This window comes from Phocoena phocoena, chromosome 6 (assembly GCF_963924675.1).
Source record: "Phocoena phocoena chromosome 6, mPhoPho1.1, whole genome shotgun sequence".
NCBI lineage: Eukaryota > Metazoa > Chordata > Mammalia > Artiodactyla > Phocoenidae > Phocoena > Phocoena phocoena.
The window spans coordinates 1,055,340-1,072,651 of record NC_089224.1 but is presented as its reverse complement, the minus strand read 5'-3'; the positions used below and the strand labels follow the sequence as shown (position 1 = coordinate 1,072,651).

Below are 17,312 nucleotides of genomic sequence, written 5' to 3'. Positions count from 1 at the left end.
CATGATAGAGTCCAATTATAGTAAAAAAATTACAATAGGTAAAAGAAAAAGAGATAAATTGTCTTAGGTTGGGCTTCTAAATCCACCTAAGGGTTTCGAAAGCTGCCTTTAAAATGTAAAAATTAACAATTGAAAAATAAAGGGATCGGAGGAAAAGTTCACCAGGAAGCTACAAATCAGAAGAAGAAAAGCAGTTACGGCAATATTAATGTTGGACAAAGTGTACGTAGTGGAAGGGAGAATCAGAAAGTTTCTTCAGTGGGTTCAGGTTGCTGCCTCCACACACCTGTTCAAACCAGGCGTTGCCTGGGCCCCTGAAACCATTTCTGCCCTGCCCTGTGGTGCCCATCTTCCTTATCCCTTCTCTCCTGGACATTTTGTTAGTTTCCCTGTTGATCACGTATTCTTCAGAGCATCTCCAGATTCTTGCGTGTGACAAACCTCATTACACCACTCCCCAACTCAATATCCCTCAACGATGTAGCATTACTGACAAGGTGAAACTCCAGTGGGTCAGAAGCTTCCATCTATCTCTCCAGTGTTTTCCCACACTACTTGCTGGTATCGCCCACATTTGCATTTCACTGATCCTGAACTGTCTGTCACTCCCTGAATAGGGAATCCTCTCACCATTATATAATCCCTTCATCTGCGTGTGTGTGTGTTTGTTACCACAAAGCTAAATACACACACACACACACGTATATAATTTACACCCAACAGTGTATTCTACTTACCTATTTACTCGTCTCTCTTCCAGTAAAAGGGTTGAGTCTGTGGGGAGCACGTAGGGTATGTGGTGTCATGTGTGCTGAAATGCAATAATCCACTTCAGGAGCACAATGAAAAGAACGAAAGTTTGCTATTTGCAGTAACATGGGTAAGTCAGACAAAGAAAGACGTATATGTGGAATCTAAAAAATACCACCAACTGGTTAATATAACAAAAAAGAGACAGACTCACGGATACAGAGAACAAACTAGTCGTTACTAGTGGGCAGGGGAGTAAGAGGTACAAGCTATTAGGTATAAAATAAGTTACAAGTATATATTGTACAACACAGGGAATATAGCCAGTATTTTATGATAATTATACATGGAGAGTAACCTTTAAAAATCGTGAATCACTTGTCGTACACTTGTAACAATCAAATGTTGTACACTTGTAACTTATATAAATCAACTATACTTCAGTAATAAAAGGAGAAAAAAAATATCAGTTAAGTCCTCAGGTTAGTTCATATCAATGAGAAAGATTTTTGAATTATTAGATGATTATTATTAGATTAGTAGATGAAGAAAAGAACATAACCAAGTGAATTGAATGCACTAGCTGAAATCTTCCTAGGTGTGGCTTTACTGGGTGATTGAGAGAAAGTTAAAAACACTAATGCAGGATAGAATAGGATTAGGTAATTTGAAAAAGACGGAAAGAACGGAGCGCAGCCAGGGGGCGGAGATGGTTTTATCCAGCCTCTAAGATACAGGATTGGTTGTGATCCATGGGCTTCAGCCAAGAGGAAAATGGTTGTGTCATTGTTGTGATTTCAAGAATAAAATCTCAGGCATCTGTATTTATAGCCTGTGATGTTTTATAGTTGTAAGCTGCCAACAATGTGAGTTCTACTCAAAAGTACAGATGGTTAAAATCACATGCACAGAAAGTGTCGTCTTCTTGTTGCAGATTCTCCGTACGGGCTTCCTCATGTTCACTTTCTGTTATATTTTCCATCTCTTGACAAAGGCTCCTGCTCTTTTATTTGATCATTTATGTAAAGTTTTATGCCAGACTTGCATTAAATTCTTTTTCACGTGCTGTATTCTGATAATTTCCTTCTCACTCTACATCAATTTTTGAGTTCTGATCTGTCGTATTAAATAGATATAACATGAGAGGGTCATGGAACTTTTGAAAATTACCTAATGTGGGCTGTATAAGGTAAAGAAAACTGAAAGAAAGAACTAACTATAACTATTAATAGTCTTCATTCAAAGTACAGTTAGATTAGATTAACCGTGATAGTTTTATATGTACTGTATAGTGTTTTATTTCAGAGTGGAAACACTCCTTTTTTAGAATGATGTCCTAGATTAACTATATCAACAATGAGTATATGACATGTACGTGTACAAGGCACAGTTGTAGGTGCAATGTCATTGTTTAGTTGTTAGACAGAATTCTTTAATTTTAATCAATATTTAAAAGTCATATTAATTAAAAATCAAAATAGACTGAGGACTAGAAATAGCTCAAGACATTTTTAATGTGTACTAAGTTATTGTATGTTTTTCTTTTATGTTGTCCAACAAGAAATCGTGTGATTCCAAGGTATAATAGTTCTTTAATTAGTGGCAGTTTAAACTGACGGTATAATGAGAATGTCCCAGAAATTTGCATTTTCATACTGAACAAAGAATGCTTAATGTTTTATAGGGAATAAAATAATATAGTTTATCTTAATTTTTGATACTACTTAGAAATTAAGAGTAAATATAGTTGAGCTAATCATTGCTTATCAGAAAGTGTTTAGCTTAGACTGGAGGAAATGGGAGATTTGTGTTGCAAATACATGGGTTTAATGTCTTGACCATTTTATTGGATTGCCCAAAAAGTTCATTTGGGTTTTTCCGTAAGATCTTTTTGGCCAACCCAACATCATGCTATGTCTGTTAGGGAATATTTTATCAATATATGTGTTCATGTTCTTTATTTTAAACTTCATGTTTGTTTGAAATCTCAAATAAAAGTTTTACACAGATACACTTTGTATTTTTTTTTAAATAAATTTATTTTACTTATTTATTTTTGGGTGCGTTGGGTCTTCGTTGCGGTGCAGGGGCTTCTCATTGTGGTGGCTTCTCTTGTTGCGGAGCTCGGGCTCCAAGCGCATGGGCTTCAGTAGTTGTGGCTCACGGGCTGTAGAGCGCAGGCTCAGTAGTTGTGATGCACAGGTTCAGTGGCTCCGCGGCATGTGGGATCTTCCCGGACCAGGGCTCGAACCCGCTTCCCCTGCACTGGCAGGAGGATTCTTAACCATTGCGCCACCAGGGAAGCCCTATAGTTTGTATTTTTAAAGGAAGAAAATACGTATCTATCTATATCTGTCTATATGCAATATATATACACACATGTATCTTTATATACATATTTTATTGGATTCATTGATTGTCAAAATGAACCCATTTATTTAGGTTATTGACTAAATATGCCTAAGATTTAACATATTCGTAAAACTAAGTTCGATTCATACACCATGTATTAGCTCTAGTTTACCTACGTTTGCCTACAAAAGACTGGCTCAAATCTACGTTTCATGTCCGGTGAAAAGCCCAGGGTCCTCCCAGATACTTTTTAAGATTCCAAATGCACATTCTTCTGGTCACCCTGGCTTTATTCTTTTACATGCACTGGAATTTTATTTTCAGCTTGCTGTGTTTCATGGATTCTCTCTCTCAACTTTGACCTGTACCCAAACAGGACACTCAGCCTTTTCCTTATCTATACCAACTCCCTCTCTGGCCTCCCCCCCATAATAAATCACAACAAAATATCACTAAGCATCACCAATAGCTGTATTATTTAAACTAGAGAAAAGGTGTCAACGACACAATGCCTGTCAACCAGTGAATGGACAAGTAAATGTAGAATAGCCATGCAATGGGATATTATTCCGCAACATAAAAGAATGAAGTAAGGATGCAGCTATAACATGGTTGGACCTTGAAAACATTGTTCTAAATGAAGGAAACCACTCAGAAAAGACCACATATTATATGATTCCATTTGTATGAAATCTATAGAGACAGAAAATCGATTAGCGAGTGCCCACTGTAGGTGGTTGTCATAGGTTGGGAGAATAAGTGTGATAACTAAAGGGTATGGCTATTTTTTTGAGGTGATAATACTATTCTAAAATTGATTAATAGTTTTACAAATACTGAAAAACCATTGAATTAATTTTTATTAAAATATAATTGACTTAAAATATTATATTCTTTTCAGGTGTACAACATAGTTTTTCAGTATTTCTGTACATTATAAAATGAGCACCTCAGTAAGTCTAGTTACCATATGTCACTGTACAAAGTTATTACGATACTGTCGAGTCTATTCCCTATAAGGTTCCTTACATCCTGTGCCTTATTAACTTTGTAACTAGAGGTGCGTACCTCATTTCATGTTCTCCACTCATCCCCCCACACCCCTTCCCCTCTGGCAACCACCAGCTTATTCTCTGTATCTATAAGCCTATTTCTGTTTTCTTATGTTTGTTCGTTTTGTTTTTTAGATTCCACGTATAAGTGTAATCATACAGTATTTGTCTTTCTCCATCTGACTTATCTCACTGAGCATAATAGCCCTCGAGGTCCATCCATGTTGCTGCAAATGGCATTATTTCATTCTTTTTTATGGCTGAGTAATATTCCATTATATATATGTACCACATCTTCTTTATCCACTCATCTGTCAGTGGACACTTAGGTTGCTTCCACGTGTTGGCTATTGTAAATACTGCTGCAGTGAACATAGGGTGGCATAGATCTATTCAAATGTGTGTTTTTGTTTTCTTTGGATAAATACCCAGGAGTGGGATTGCTGGATCATACGGTAGTTCCATTTTTAGTTTTTTGAGAAACCTCCATACTGTTTTCCACAGTGGCTGCACCACTTTACATTCCCACCAACAGGGCACAAGGGTTCCCTTTTCTCTACATGCTCTACCAGTACTTGTTTTTTTATTGTGTTTTGGATAACAGCCATTCTGACAGGGGTGAGGTGATATCTCATTGTGGTTTTGGTTTACGCTTCCCTCATGATTATTGATGCCGAGCATCTTTTCATGTGCCTGTTGACATCTGTATGTCTTCTTTGGAAAATGTCTGTTCAGGTCTTCTGCCCAACTTTTAATTGGGTTGTTTGTTTTTTGATGCTGAGTTGAATGACGACCCCTGGGCTAGGGAGCCCTTTGAGGGGCTCCGATCCCTTGCTCCTTAGGGAGAACCTCTGCGATTTTGATTATCTTCCCGTTTGTGGGGTTCCAACACAGGGGTATGGGTCTTGACTATGCTGCAGATTTTAAAATTTAAAAGAATGTATCATATAGTAAACCAAATCTTAACCAAAATTTAAACTTTAAAAGAATAAATCATATAGTATGTGAGTTATATTGCAGTAAAACCGATATTAAAAAAAACCACAGCAGCAAATTACACAGTTTTGTGTTGGTAGCCACCGAGATAGAGGTTTTTTTCTGGAGATACAGTAGTTCAGATGTCAGGCACAAACAGTTTAAAAATGAAAATACATCTCATTTCCTACCATGATGCCCTCAGGCAGCCCCGCATACAGCTGTAGACTTTTCTTGGAGATCCCAAGGCTCTAATGTCGACTGACACCCTTTTGGGTTTCAGCCTTTTTTTCTACCCACCTGCATCCATCCGGGAAAAGCAGAAGTATAATTTATAATTCTTCACCGATACAAATATTGCAGCAACACACCCTGCCTTCATTTCTCCACCTTGAATGCTTAGAAGGCAGTAGCAACTACAGAGAGTTTTGGTCGTAAAGTTTCTGTTTTGATCACACATAGTCTGATTACAGGGGTTTGTGCATTTCAGCTTCTGAACAGAATGGATGAGACTAAACTACAAATCTCTGTTGACTCTGTGTTGTTACGTGAGTGGAAGCAAAAGTACCTCTTAATAGAGGAAAAACGTGAACAAAATACACAGCTGAACGCTCTGTAAATTCCCTGATCAAATTGTGTTTGATGAGATTAGAACCTCCATTGTACAGAAACTTACTTTAACGTTTTCTGTGCGATCTCTTTCTTTTTTTTTTTTTAGCTCTAGACCCAACTAAAGACCCGTGCTTGAGGCTGAAATGTAGTCGCCACGAAGTGTGCGTTATTCAAGGTTCTCAGACCGCAGTCTGCGTTGGTCACCGGAGGCTCACACACAGGTAACCTCGTAAACTCAGTCCCACTGACTGAATGGTTTTGTACCAGGAGTTACTGCAGAGTATAAATGTTTGGCAACATCTGCTAAGCTTTTATCCAGAGTTTATTGAGACAGTTGTAAAACCTTGGCTAATACAATCACGATTCACTTGGGTTAAACATTGTTATCAGTCAGAATTACTCTAGATTATAGAATTTAGGCATATACTGTTAGAAAAAGAGGGTTTTGTGAAGATTGCATTAGAGGGCTATATCTGCATACTTATACTTCTTTCAAGTTTAAGGAAAGTACAGTTTGGGGTATCTTCTAAGTATTTCTGCATATGCCAACCCAAAAAGTCCTATATCCCTCAGGGGAGAGTTAGGAACAAAGTTAATAGGACAAAAGAGTGAATGATTGATGTTTATTAAAAATAAAAGATGAAAAGTCACAAATAGAGGTCTGGGTCTTCAAGGAAGCAGTGGTACTGCTGAAGCCCTGGGGTCTGTTCCCTGAAGGCTGACACAAAATCCCAAGAGGAGAAGAGAGTGTTTAAATATCTTAGGTCAAGATCAGCCCTGCTTCTGTCGGGTAGGTTGCATGTGGAGAGGTGCCAGTAATTTAGAAACAGGATGTAGACTTTGGTGCCGAGTCAGGATGGGAACATGGCACAACCCACAAAGTGCAATCACGGGGTAGCTGACCGAAGCGGCAGGTGTGTTACTCTAAAAGGAGCTCTCTTTACGAGAACACTCTCTTCTGTGACAGTGGCTGTGATTCATGTTTTGTTTTTACATCAAATGAGCAAGAGAATTTCGCTATTTCAGGGGTGTTCAGAGACAAATTGGTTTCTGACTTTAGTGTAGTGACATCTAAATTGTGTTAGTCAAACACACCAGCCGACCCACAATGAGAACATCAGAGAGTGATAACGTAAGTAGCAGTTCTAGGAAACAGCCAGCATTTAAGTTTCTTTGATGTTCCTTATTTACAGGAAAGCACTTACACATTAAGCCCCTTATTCCGTGCTGAGTAGATTAGCGGGGGTCTTCATTCCCCTTGCCCAGGCGGTGATGGCTGAACCCAAATACAGGGGCAGGTCAGTGTAGCCCAGGTAAGAGTTTTGGGAATGAGTTTACTTGGGACAAAGAATCGTGTCATATCAGTAACTTCCTTGTGGAAGTAATAGAGGGATGGGGGGAAGAGAAGCACAGCATGGGGCCGGGAAGTGTAGGAGCCTCCCAGGAAAGAACATTTCCTGAAATCAGCCACTCTGGGTGCGGGGGAGTTACAGGGGGGTGAAGCATTTATCAGGTATTTACCCCCAGGCAACCATGACCTCTCTGTCAGTTTTATAGGAGGACAGCAACACTTTGGGCCAGAAGTTTACTTTTCTCCGTATTTCCTTAGAATTCCAAACCGTTTCTGAATTTCTTGGAGCTCCTATTAATTAGTCCTCAAACACTTGAAATATTAGTATGTAAACATACATGTAGGGGTGTGGGAGAGGCGATCTCTACTTGAGAAGTCAGGAGGATGGTGTGGAAATGAATCCCTAAGTTGTAGAGGGTTCATCGCTTCATTTCATAGAAAAGCAAAACTGTTTCATTACATGTTTCCGAGACCCCGGGGAGGTTTCCATGCACCCACATTTAACACCTTGGGAAAGGCTCTTTTGCCATCTCACCCCAGCTCCCCGAACCCCTAGGAGGAGAGCAAGTGAAGACTTCCCAGTTAATAGCATGTCTGGGGCAGAGGTGGTCTCCTGACGACCGCTGACCAATGAGCTGGGAGACGCTGAAGTAACTGATGTCACAGAGCCAGGGAGCTTCAGAGCATCCACTCCTGTTTATTGACACCTGTGTCAGTGCCTTTCGCCCATGTGCATCTCACTGCTTCTCTGACTTACTGTAAACAGACTTAACTACAGACAAAAGGAAACTTCCTTAACCTGGTAAAGACTCTCCGAGGCCAAGAGCTAAATTTGAGTGTAGGCAGGTGAAGCGGCCTGAAGCAGGACCACGGCCAGCTCTGCCTGGGCTGCGTGAGGGCTGAGCTTGGAGGAGGTGGGCACCGGAGTGTTTTTGTAAATAGTGTTCAGTCCACTTCTGTTTCCGATAGAGACTTTAAAAATTGCACTCAGTACACACTATATTCAATAAATAAAAAACTAGTTTCCGAAGAAATGAACTTAATATTTGACGTGCTTTGAGGATGTCGGCACATAGGGAATGCTTATACAGCACTTAGGGAAGGAGGGCAACCGTGCAGTGTGATCAGTAATGTAAATAATCGACTAATGTAAGTAATGTAGAGCTTACTTACGTTGGGGGATTGTGTGTGTTTTGGGGGGTGAGGCATGGAAACAGAAAAGGAGCTTAAGTAATCAATTTCGGCCATTTACATTGCTTAGGTTAGAAATTCCGACTGTTTTTCATTATAGGAACAACTTATTGTTTCTTTCCTCGATCTCATGTAAGAGAAGAATGAATCCTTGCCTTATTCCAAAGAGTTCTTCCTGAGCTCCCCCGCCCCCCACAACTAGATAGCACACGCTTGTCCCTGTTACAATAGTGCCCTGGACTTCTCATCCTGTGACACCCACCATGCTGGTGATGAATCATCTAACACCGTCTCCTCAATTGACTGGGTATTTCCTGAAAGTGGGTTTGTGTCTTATTCACCACTTTATACTCAGAACCTGGCATACTTACTGGCTCGTGTATATTTTTGTTGAAGAGTGTATTAAAATACCGTTATTTATAGAACATTTAGAGGAAAAAATGAGTAGTTTGATCAATTGAATTGTTTAGTCTAGATAACCCCAGTCTAAAAGTTGTTTTCTGTGCTTATTTGTTGAAGGTGGTCTGGGAAGGGTGTAGAAGTCAGTCAACAAATGTTTTAAAGTAAATGTATTGAATGATTGAAACAAATAAGTTATTGCCAGTAAAAAAGGGTGAGGAAGATATGAAATTGTGAGAGAGAGATTAGTCCATAACTGTTTGAAGAAACTGGTAGGTACTCGCCTTAGATTTGCAAATACCTAAGATAATTGGTAAATATTTCCTTCCTTAGTGCTTTAAATAACATGAATTGTCTTCTGACCAGAGAAACGGCCTGCTTCCAAAGCTCACTCTGTGCTTCACGCTGGCTTTGCAGACGTAGAGCGTTGTGTAAACTTCCACATATGTGGTGTCTAACGTCATGTTTTTGTTTTGTTTTTTATGGTACACGGGCCTCTCACTGTTCTGGCCTCTCCCGTTGCGGACGCGCAGGCTCAGCGGCCATGGCTCACGGGCCCAGCCGCTCCGCGGCATGTGGGATCCTCCCGGACCGGGGCACGAACCCGCGTCCCCCGCATCGGCAGGCGGACTCTCAACCGCTGCGCCACCAGGGAAGCCCTAACGTCATGTGTTTTGATGTTTGTCTCCTGATGGCTTTTTCTGTGAAGAATTGGTCTCAGACCAGCATGAAGCCTGTGTTCTTGCACAGCTTTCTGTTACTCTTTCCATTTCCATCACTGTGAAACCAAATAGTTTTATGAACAGTGAGAAAGCACATGGACTGCAGCACGCTTTCCACGATGGCAGCATAGCCAGTTGTGCAGGGGGTTTGATATGAAGTGTGTGCTGGCTTCCCAGGTATGGCTCTGATCCCGTTTCACATTGTTACTCCGGGGAAGAGCTCCCAGTATGCAGGTAGCTACGGGTTTTGTTCCCTAGTGTTTGTGTGTTGTGAACAGGGGTCCAGGGTTTGCATATTGTGAGCAGAGCCCAGGGCTTTTGCTCCTTTGCTGCCTGTACAGCTGCTGGTGATTAGCACTATTTCTAGATCAGTGTTTTGGGCTTCAATCGATGCTGCTGGTATTTAAAAAAAAAAAAAAAAAAAACGGTTTGGCAAAATAAGCAAGGAGCAAGGTTGAAGAAGCTGTTACAGGACAGAACCAGCCCTGTTAATTTCGGCTTCATTTACGCCAAAGATTGAAAATAAAATCAATAAGAAAATGCTTTTGGCCTCCTAAGAAGGCATTAAATCAAAGAATGGTGAAGCTAGTTTAAAATGCTCCTTATCAAAAATAGATACCAAAGGAGTGAATCCTAAAGCTTCTCTATTTTAACAATATACTTTTGGAATTCATAGTTTTAATGACCTTATTTAAAAGAAGATCGAATTCCTTTGGGTAATTATTAAATGCATGGCTATGGTATTTATATTTCCATGGCTATACTACTGAGATATTTATGATGGGAGGATTCAATCTCAAGGCGTAAGTTTAGCAAAATTTTTAAACTGAATTGAACTTACAATAACTATTTTGAAGTAATGACCCTCTATGGTACATGAAGGCATTGATATTGTTCTTAGGGAGAGTGAAATCCAACATTTATTTCAACCTTAACGTGTGCAAAGCTCTTCACTAAGTGCCTTAAATTGATTTGGTTTTTACAACAACCCTAGTGTTTTATACCAAAGATTATTGCGCCCATTATACAGAAACAAAAGCTGAAGCTCAGAGATTCTGGGTATTCTGCCTGAGATTACTCGTATAGACAGAGAGAGAGGGAGAGGAATAGGGCAGATTTAAGATTTGAAATCATGTCTACCTTTTTTATAATAAATGGACTTTGTGTTTTTGGACAGATGTTTATGTAACTCATGGAGTATCTCCATGAATCTCTTTGGTTAGAATATAGACTGTTTGCAACACCATTTTTTTAATAGACTTTATTTTTCAGAGCAGTTTTCAGTTTACAGTAAAATTGGACAGAAGTTAGAGAATTTCCCACGTGCCCCCTGCCCCACGTGTGCACAGCTTCCCCACTGTCACCACCCCCATCAGATGAAAATGGGACTACACCAAGCTAAGAAGTTTCTGCACAGGAAAAGAAACCATCAACTAAATGAAAAGGCAACCTACCGAATGGGAGACATATTTGCAAACCACATATCAGATAAGGGGTTGTTATCCAAAATATATGAAGAACTCATACAAGTCGATAACAAAAAACAAACAGTCTGATTTAAGAATAGGCAGAGGACCTGTCTAGGCATTTTTTCAAAGAAGACGTACGAATGGTCAGTAGACACAGAAGATCCTCAGCATCGCTAATCATCAGGGCAATGCAAATCAAAACCATAATGAGATAGCAACCCATACCTGTCAGAATATCTGTTATCAAAGAGACAACAAATAACAAGTGTTGGTGACGATGTGGAGAAAAGGGAACCCTCGTACACTGTTGGTGGGAATGTAAGCTGGTCCAGCCACTGTGGAAAACAATATAGAGGTTCCTCAAAAAATTAAAAATAGATCTACCATATTATCCTGCAATCCCACTCCTAGGTATGTATCCAAAGGAAATGAAGACAGGAGTTTGAAGAGTTATATATATTTCCATGTCTATCGTAGCATTATTCTCAATAACCAAGATTCGGAAACAACCTAAGTGTCCATCAGTGGATGAATGGATGAAGACATTGTGGCATATATATATACACACAATGAGATATTATTCAACCATAAGAAAGAAGGAAATCCTGCCATTTGCAACAATGTGAAGGGAGCTTGTGGACATCATGCTTATTGAGATAAGCCAGACTGAGAAGGACAAATATTGCATGATATCACTTATATGTGGAATCTAACAAAGCTGAAATCATAGAAACAGAGCATAGAATGGTGGTTCCCAGTGGCTGGCAGTTGGGAGAACTTGGGGGAGATGTTGGTCCAAGGGTACAAACTTGAAACTAGAAGATGAAGATGAATGAGTCTTGGAGACTGAATGTACCACGTAGTGATTGCTGTCAACAATAATGTGTTATGTGCTTCAAAACTGCTGAAAGACTAGACCTTAAAAGTTTTTGCCACAAACAAGAAATGATAGTTTCCTGATGTATAGAGGTGCGAAAGTTTCAGTGGCAATCCTGTTGCAGTATATAAAATGTATCAAATCAACTCATTGTATACCTTCAACTTACACAGCATTATCTGTAAGTTATATCTCAATATAAACAAAACAGTACCATTAACATTGGTGCCCCCAAAATTAAATACTTAAGGAATAACCTAACAAAATGAGTATAATATGTATATGAGGAAATCTACAAAAGTGTTGAAAGAAATCAAAGAAGAACGAAATAAAGAGATATTCCATGTTCATGTGTAAGAAGACTTGATATTGTCAAGATGTCAGTTCTTCCCAACTTGATCTACAAATTCAGTTCAATTCCAGTCAGAATCCCAGCAGGTTATTTTGTGGATACGACAGACCGATTCTAAGTTTATGTGGAGAAGCAAAAGACCCAGAATAGCCAACAGGATATTGAAGGAGAAGGACAAAGTAGGAGGCCTGACAGTACCTGATGTCAAGACTTAGAATAAAGCTGCAGTAATCAAGACAGGATGGTTTCAGGGAAAGAATAAACAAATAGATCAGTGGGACAGAATAGAGAGCACTGTAGTAGACCCACATAAAGGTAGTCAGCTAATCTTTGACAAAGGAGCAAAGGTGGTCTTTTCAACAAATGGTGCTGGAACAACTGGACATCCACATGCAAAAAATGAATGTAGACACGGACCTTGTATCTTTCACAAAAACTCATAATGGACCACAGATCTAATGGAAAACAGAAAACTGTTACACTCCTATAAGATAACACAGGAGAAACCTAGACGACCTTAGGTACGGCACTGCCTTTTGATATATAACATCAAAGACACAATCTATGAAAGAAATAAAGGATAAGGTGGACTGCATGAGAAGTAAAAACTTCTGCAACAGACAATGTCAAGAGAATGAGAAGACAAGGCACAGACTGAAAAAAAATAGTTGGAAAAGACACATCTGATAAAGGACTGTTATCCCTAATATACAAAGAACTCTTAAAACTCAATAATAACAAAACAAATAACCTGAATTTAAAAATGTACCACAGACTTTAACAGATACCTCACCAAAGAAGATGTATAGATGACAATAAGCAGAAGAAAAAATGCTCCACATCCTACGCCATCAGGGAAATGCAAATTAAGACAACAACGAGATCTACACCCGTTAGAATGGCGGAAATTCACAGCACTGACAGCATTGAAGCCTGGGGAGGATGTGAAGCAACAGGAACTCCCATCCCTGCTGGTGGGAATGCAGGTTGGTGCAGCCACTTTGAAACACGGTTTGACAGTTTCTTACATAAATAAATATATCCTAACCACGTGTTTCAGCAATCACACTCCTTGGTATTTACCTAGTTGAGTTGAAAATGTATGTCCACAAAAAAACCCCTGCACACAGGCATGTTTATAGCAGCTCTTTTCACAATTGCGGAAACATGGAAGCAACCCAGATGTCCTTCGGCCGGTGATGGGTAAATAACGTGGGTAGCATCCAGGCTGTGGACTATTATTCAGCACTAAAAAGAAATGAGCTATCAAGCCCTGAAAAGATAATGAAGGAATCTGAAATGGATATTATTAAGCCGATCTTTAGAAGTCGGTCTAAGAAGATGGCATTCTGTGTGATTGCAGCTATATGACGTTCTGGAAAGGGCAAAAACTATGGAAACAGTATAAAGATCAGTGGTTGCCAGGGGTTGGGGGAGAAGGGGGGAGGGATGAATAGGTGGAGCACAGAGGGCTTTTAGGGCCGTGAAACTACTCTGTATGACACAATGGTGGATACAGGTTATTACTCACGTGTCCACACCCACCAAGTGTACAACACCAAGAGCGAACCCTGATGTTAACCGTGGACTTCGTGTACTGATATAGGTCCCTCACCTGTAACAAACGGACCGCTAGGTAGGGATGTTGATAATGGGGAGGCTGTGCTTGGGGGGAGGGGGAAAGGGTCTACGGGAAGTCTCTGCACCTTCTCAGTTTTTCTGTGGACCTTCAACTGCTCTAAGAAGATAAAGGTTTTTGCTTTTTTTTAAAAAAAACTCTTTTCAGTTTCAAGAAGAAACGTGTGTGTGTGTTTAAAAATGGATAGATTGGTGGTTTAATATCAGTCATTCCCTTCCATGTTGTAACATGGTTGAAACATGATACAAACATAGTGGTGAATTAAAGAAATTGACCGAACCAATAACATTTTTTGGACCTGCAGCTTTTTTTTTTTTTTTTCCAAACAAGAGGATAGTTTTATTACGAGATAAGAAGGTTTAATAAAAAAAGTTTTAGAAAAAAGGTCCCAACACTAGAAAGTATGTGTTAGATATTTAAACAGTAACAAAATGTGCATAATTTCCCCGTTCTCTATTAATTAGACCTATTATTTTTAAAGCAGTTGGTGTTTGATGGACAGGTGCTCTGATGAACCTAATTACTGTTTTACATGTTTCCAGTTTTGGTAATTTCCTCATCAAATGAATATTTCTTATTCTAAATAGTTCCCTCTTTAAATAATTTTATTTATTAGCACTTTAGAGAATTTAATATGATGATTCTTAATACTGTGATTTCCAGTTCAGCTGTGAATTCATTTAATTTTAATTATGATATTTTAAATCTTACACCCGAACTTTCTAGTACCAAGATTTCATTAAAAAATTCAACACTTTGGGTAAATTACAGCTGAACCTCTTGTTAGCCAAGTGTTGGCAGAGAGACTGTAGTGTTTCTGGGTGAGGCTGGAGCATATTAATTTTTAAACTTTTGCAGAAAGCCTTTTTTCTTGTAGCTGATTTATGTAGATAATTAGGGAATATAGAGTCATGTGCTACTGTATTCAGTGAATGGTTTGTGTTTCTTCTCCTAGATTCCTGATTTATTTTACTTAAATATTTCCTTTAGATTTCTTTAAAATACTTTGGAAACCATTTTTAACGTTCGGCCTATCGTCAAAATATGCCACTCTATGCTTCCTATTTATTTTCTCTATTCCCATTGTGATTTTGAATGTGTAAGTTGTATTCACTGATGTTCATCTGTGGGCAGAGACCATGGACCACACAGCAGAGGGGCCCCCTTCCCTTCCATGGGGTAGACAGTTGCCCGGAAGTGGCTGCCCTGCCACGTACACAGTTTTCAGCAGCATTTCACCCTGGTCCTCTTTGTGAGGTGACGTGAGGAGCTTCTGTGAGTGGACCCAGCTAGAAGTAAGGTTTGTCACATTAGAGACGATTCAGGAGTGGGCGTGACCGCTTCCTCTCTCATTCCTGCCCAGGGACTAAAGGCAGTCATTCTAAGGCCTGGGGTGTGGTAGACCCCCAGGGAATAAGGAATTTGGTACCAGAATCGCCATGTGCAAGGTCATCCAAGGAAGCGTCTCATCGGCACATTTTATGACAGAAAAATAAACTTGTATTAAGACACTGACATTTTAAGCTGTGCCGTCGTAGCTAGCATTATCCCAAGTGTATTTGAAATCTACTCTCAAGAAAATTTGAGGATGACATGCGTGGTGGAAAATAATAGACGTATGTAGTGGAGTCATGGTCGTGACCAAGTTTTACAAAGTTGGTTACAAACACAGGATTACAGACAGCTGTCGGAGAGCTGGTCCACGGGGTGCCTCCCCTGAGCATGAAGGACCAGCAGCCTCCCAGAGTGCACATACCCGACTGTGGCGCGTGTTTCATTCCCACTGGAGGAGCTTTGCATACTTCTCGCAGATGAAATTGTAGCATGTGAGACACAGGGACCACTGATTGGAGTTTCCAGATGATTAGAAAAAATTACTCCAGACTGTGGGGGTCTCAGTAAAGTTAGAGGGATTTTGCCTGTTTTATATTAAAGACACTACCTGACTCGTATTAATTTAAGTCGTAGACGCAACACGTAATTATTTATAATATTTGTGCTTTGATGACAAAGATAAGAAGCTAACACACTTGTGGGAACAGAGTACAGGCCTCATCATTTCTCTGGGGTCCCTTCTTGTTTTAGCATTAGGTCCACTGATATGTGGATAAGGTTTGCAACTAGAAGAAATGATTTTGAATCTGGAACGTTCTTTAGAGACAACTTAATTCAACCCTGCATTCTAAATAGAAGGCGGTGATTTTTATGATTATGGAAATGGTGATGATGAGTTTCGGGTTGAGTATCCTAGGGAAAACAATGCCTAAATATTTATTGCTAAGTTTACTAGGAAATCTGTAGGCACTTTACATGTGTTACTTTATTTGGTAGGTACTGTCTTGTCCTCATTTTACAGGTAAAGACACTGAAACTCAGGTTGTTTACATGAATTGCAAAGTCCACGCAAGCATCCGTGGCCGAGCCAGGAGATGCGTTTTTGCCTTAGTGATGTCTGAGCCCCCAGTTTTCGCTGCCACAGTTGGTACCTGTTAACTCACTTGTGGAGTCGCACAGCTGTTTATTAATATATTTAAGACTAAAGTCTGGTCCTTCTGCATCCAGAGGCTTGTGTGGCTCTAAGAATTGATGTCCCCCGAGGGTGTAGACCATACACACATTCTAGGAATTGTTCTGTGAGTTCTGTGGTTATAAAACGATCTCTTCTTAGTAAGCTTCCTGTTTTCCCACCTTCGTTTTGTTCCTTGGGTGAATGTGTCGGCTTCTTCACGGAGAAGGGGGAAGCCATCCTTGTGTTCCCTCTGATGCTCTGTTTACTAACTTGCTGAGTTATCGGTTTAATTAACGCTTGTGAAACACCTGGTCAGTCTTCCACATAAGCAGTGCGACTGTCATTGTTAGTATTACTATCAGCAGAACCCTCATCATTCTCTCTTGTAAGCTCCAGTCCCTCACCTTGGGTTCTAGACTCCAGTCATCCCATCTCTGTAATCCTTGCTCTAATAATTATTACTCAGTACACTATCTTAAGCCTTTCTCTATCTGTTTACTTATTTACTTGAGTATATAAACAAATTTAAGTTTCTACAAGAAACAAATATAAGTTTCTTCCCTGGTGGTCCAGCGGTTAGGACTTGGCGCTTTCACTGCCGAAAGTTCGGGTTCAATCCCTGGTCGGGGAACTAAGATCCTGCAAGCCACGTGGTGCGGCGGAAAAAAAAAAAAAGCAAGCAAGCCTGTAAAAGCTCCACACTCCCTCTTTACCTGTGTTCCCCTTCTAAGGCTTACAGGCAATTCTACTGCCGTTTGCTGGCAAATCTCTTAGAAGAATTTCATTTTTATTTCTTTGCTTCTCATTTGATTATCCACACACTGCACGTGATTATTAAACATTCCTACAAGTTGTCTTTCCATAAACGGAGAATTTTGTCTTTAACTTACAATTACTTTACTTAAAATTTTTATGCAGCTCAAGCAGTGAAGCTACTTTCCTGTAGGACACTGGTAATTTCCATGTCGCCCGATTCATCGTTTATTGTTTTGTTCTTATCTTTTTTGAGCTTTCTGTGTCCATTTATTAATTCATTCTTCATTGAACACACATATTGGGCAT

At 39.7% G+C, this 17,312-nt stretch overlaps 1 protein-coding gene across 5 annotated transcripts in view; it reads left to right on the top strand.

The window, feature by feature from the left end:
- SPOCK3 (SPARC (osteonectin), cwcv and kazal like domains proteoglycan 3) overlaps positions 1–17,312 on the top strand; it is a 376,452-nt gene that overhangs the window by 163,629 nt on the left and 195,511 nt on the right. For 4 of the 5 annotated variants that reach the window (XM_065878631.1, XM_065878629.1, XM_065878628.1 and 1 more), the window contains one exon: positions 5,848–5,962. The exons of the other annotated variant lie outside the window; for it this stretch is intronic. In XM_065878631.1, coding sequence (XP_065734703.1) covers positions 5,848–5,962 — 115 coding nt within the window. The remainder of the gene's footprint in view (positions 1–5,847; positions 5,963–17,312) is intronic. 5 annotated transcript variants of the gene reach the window in all.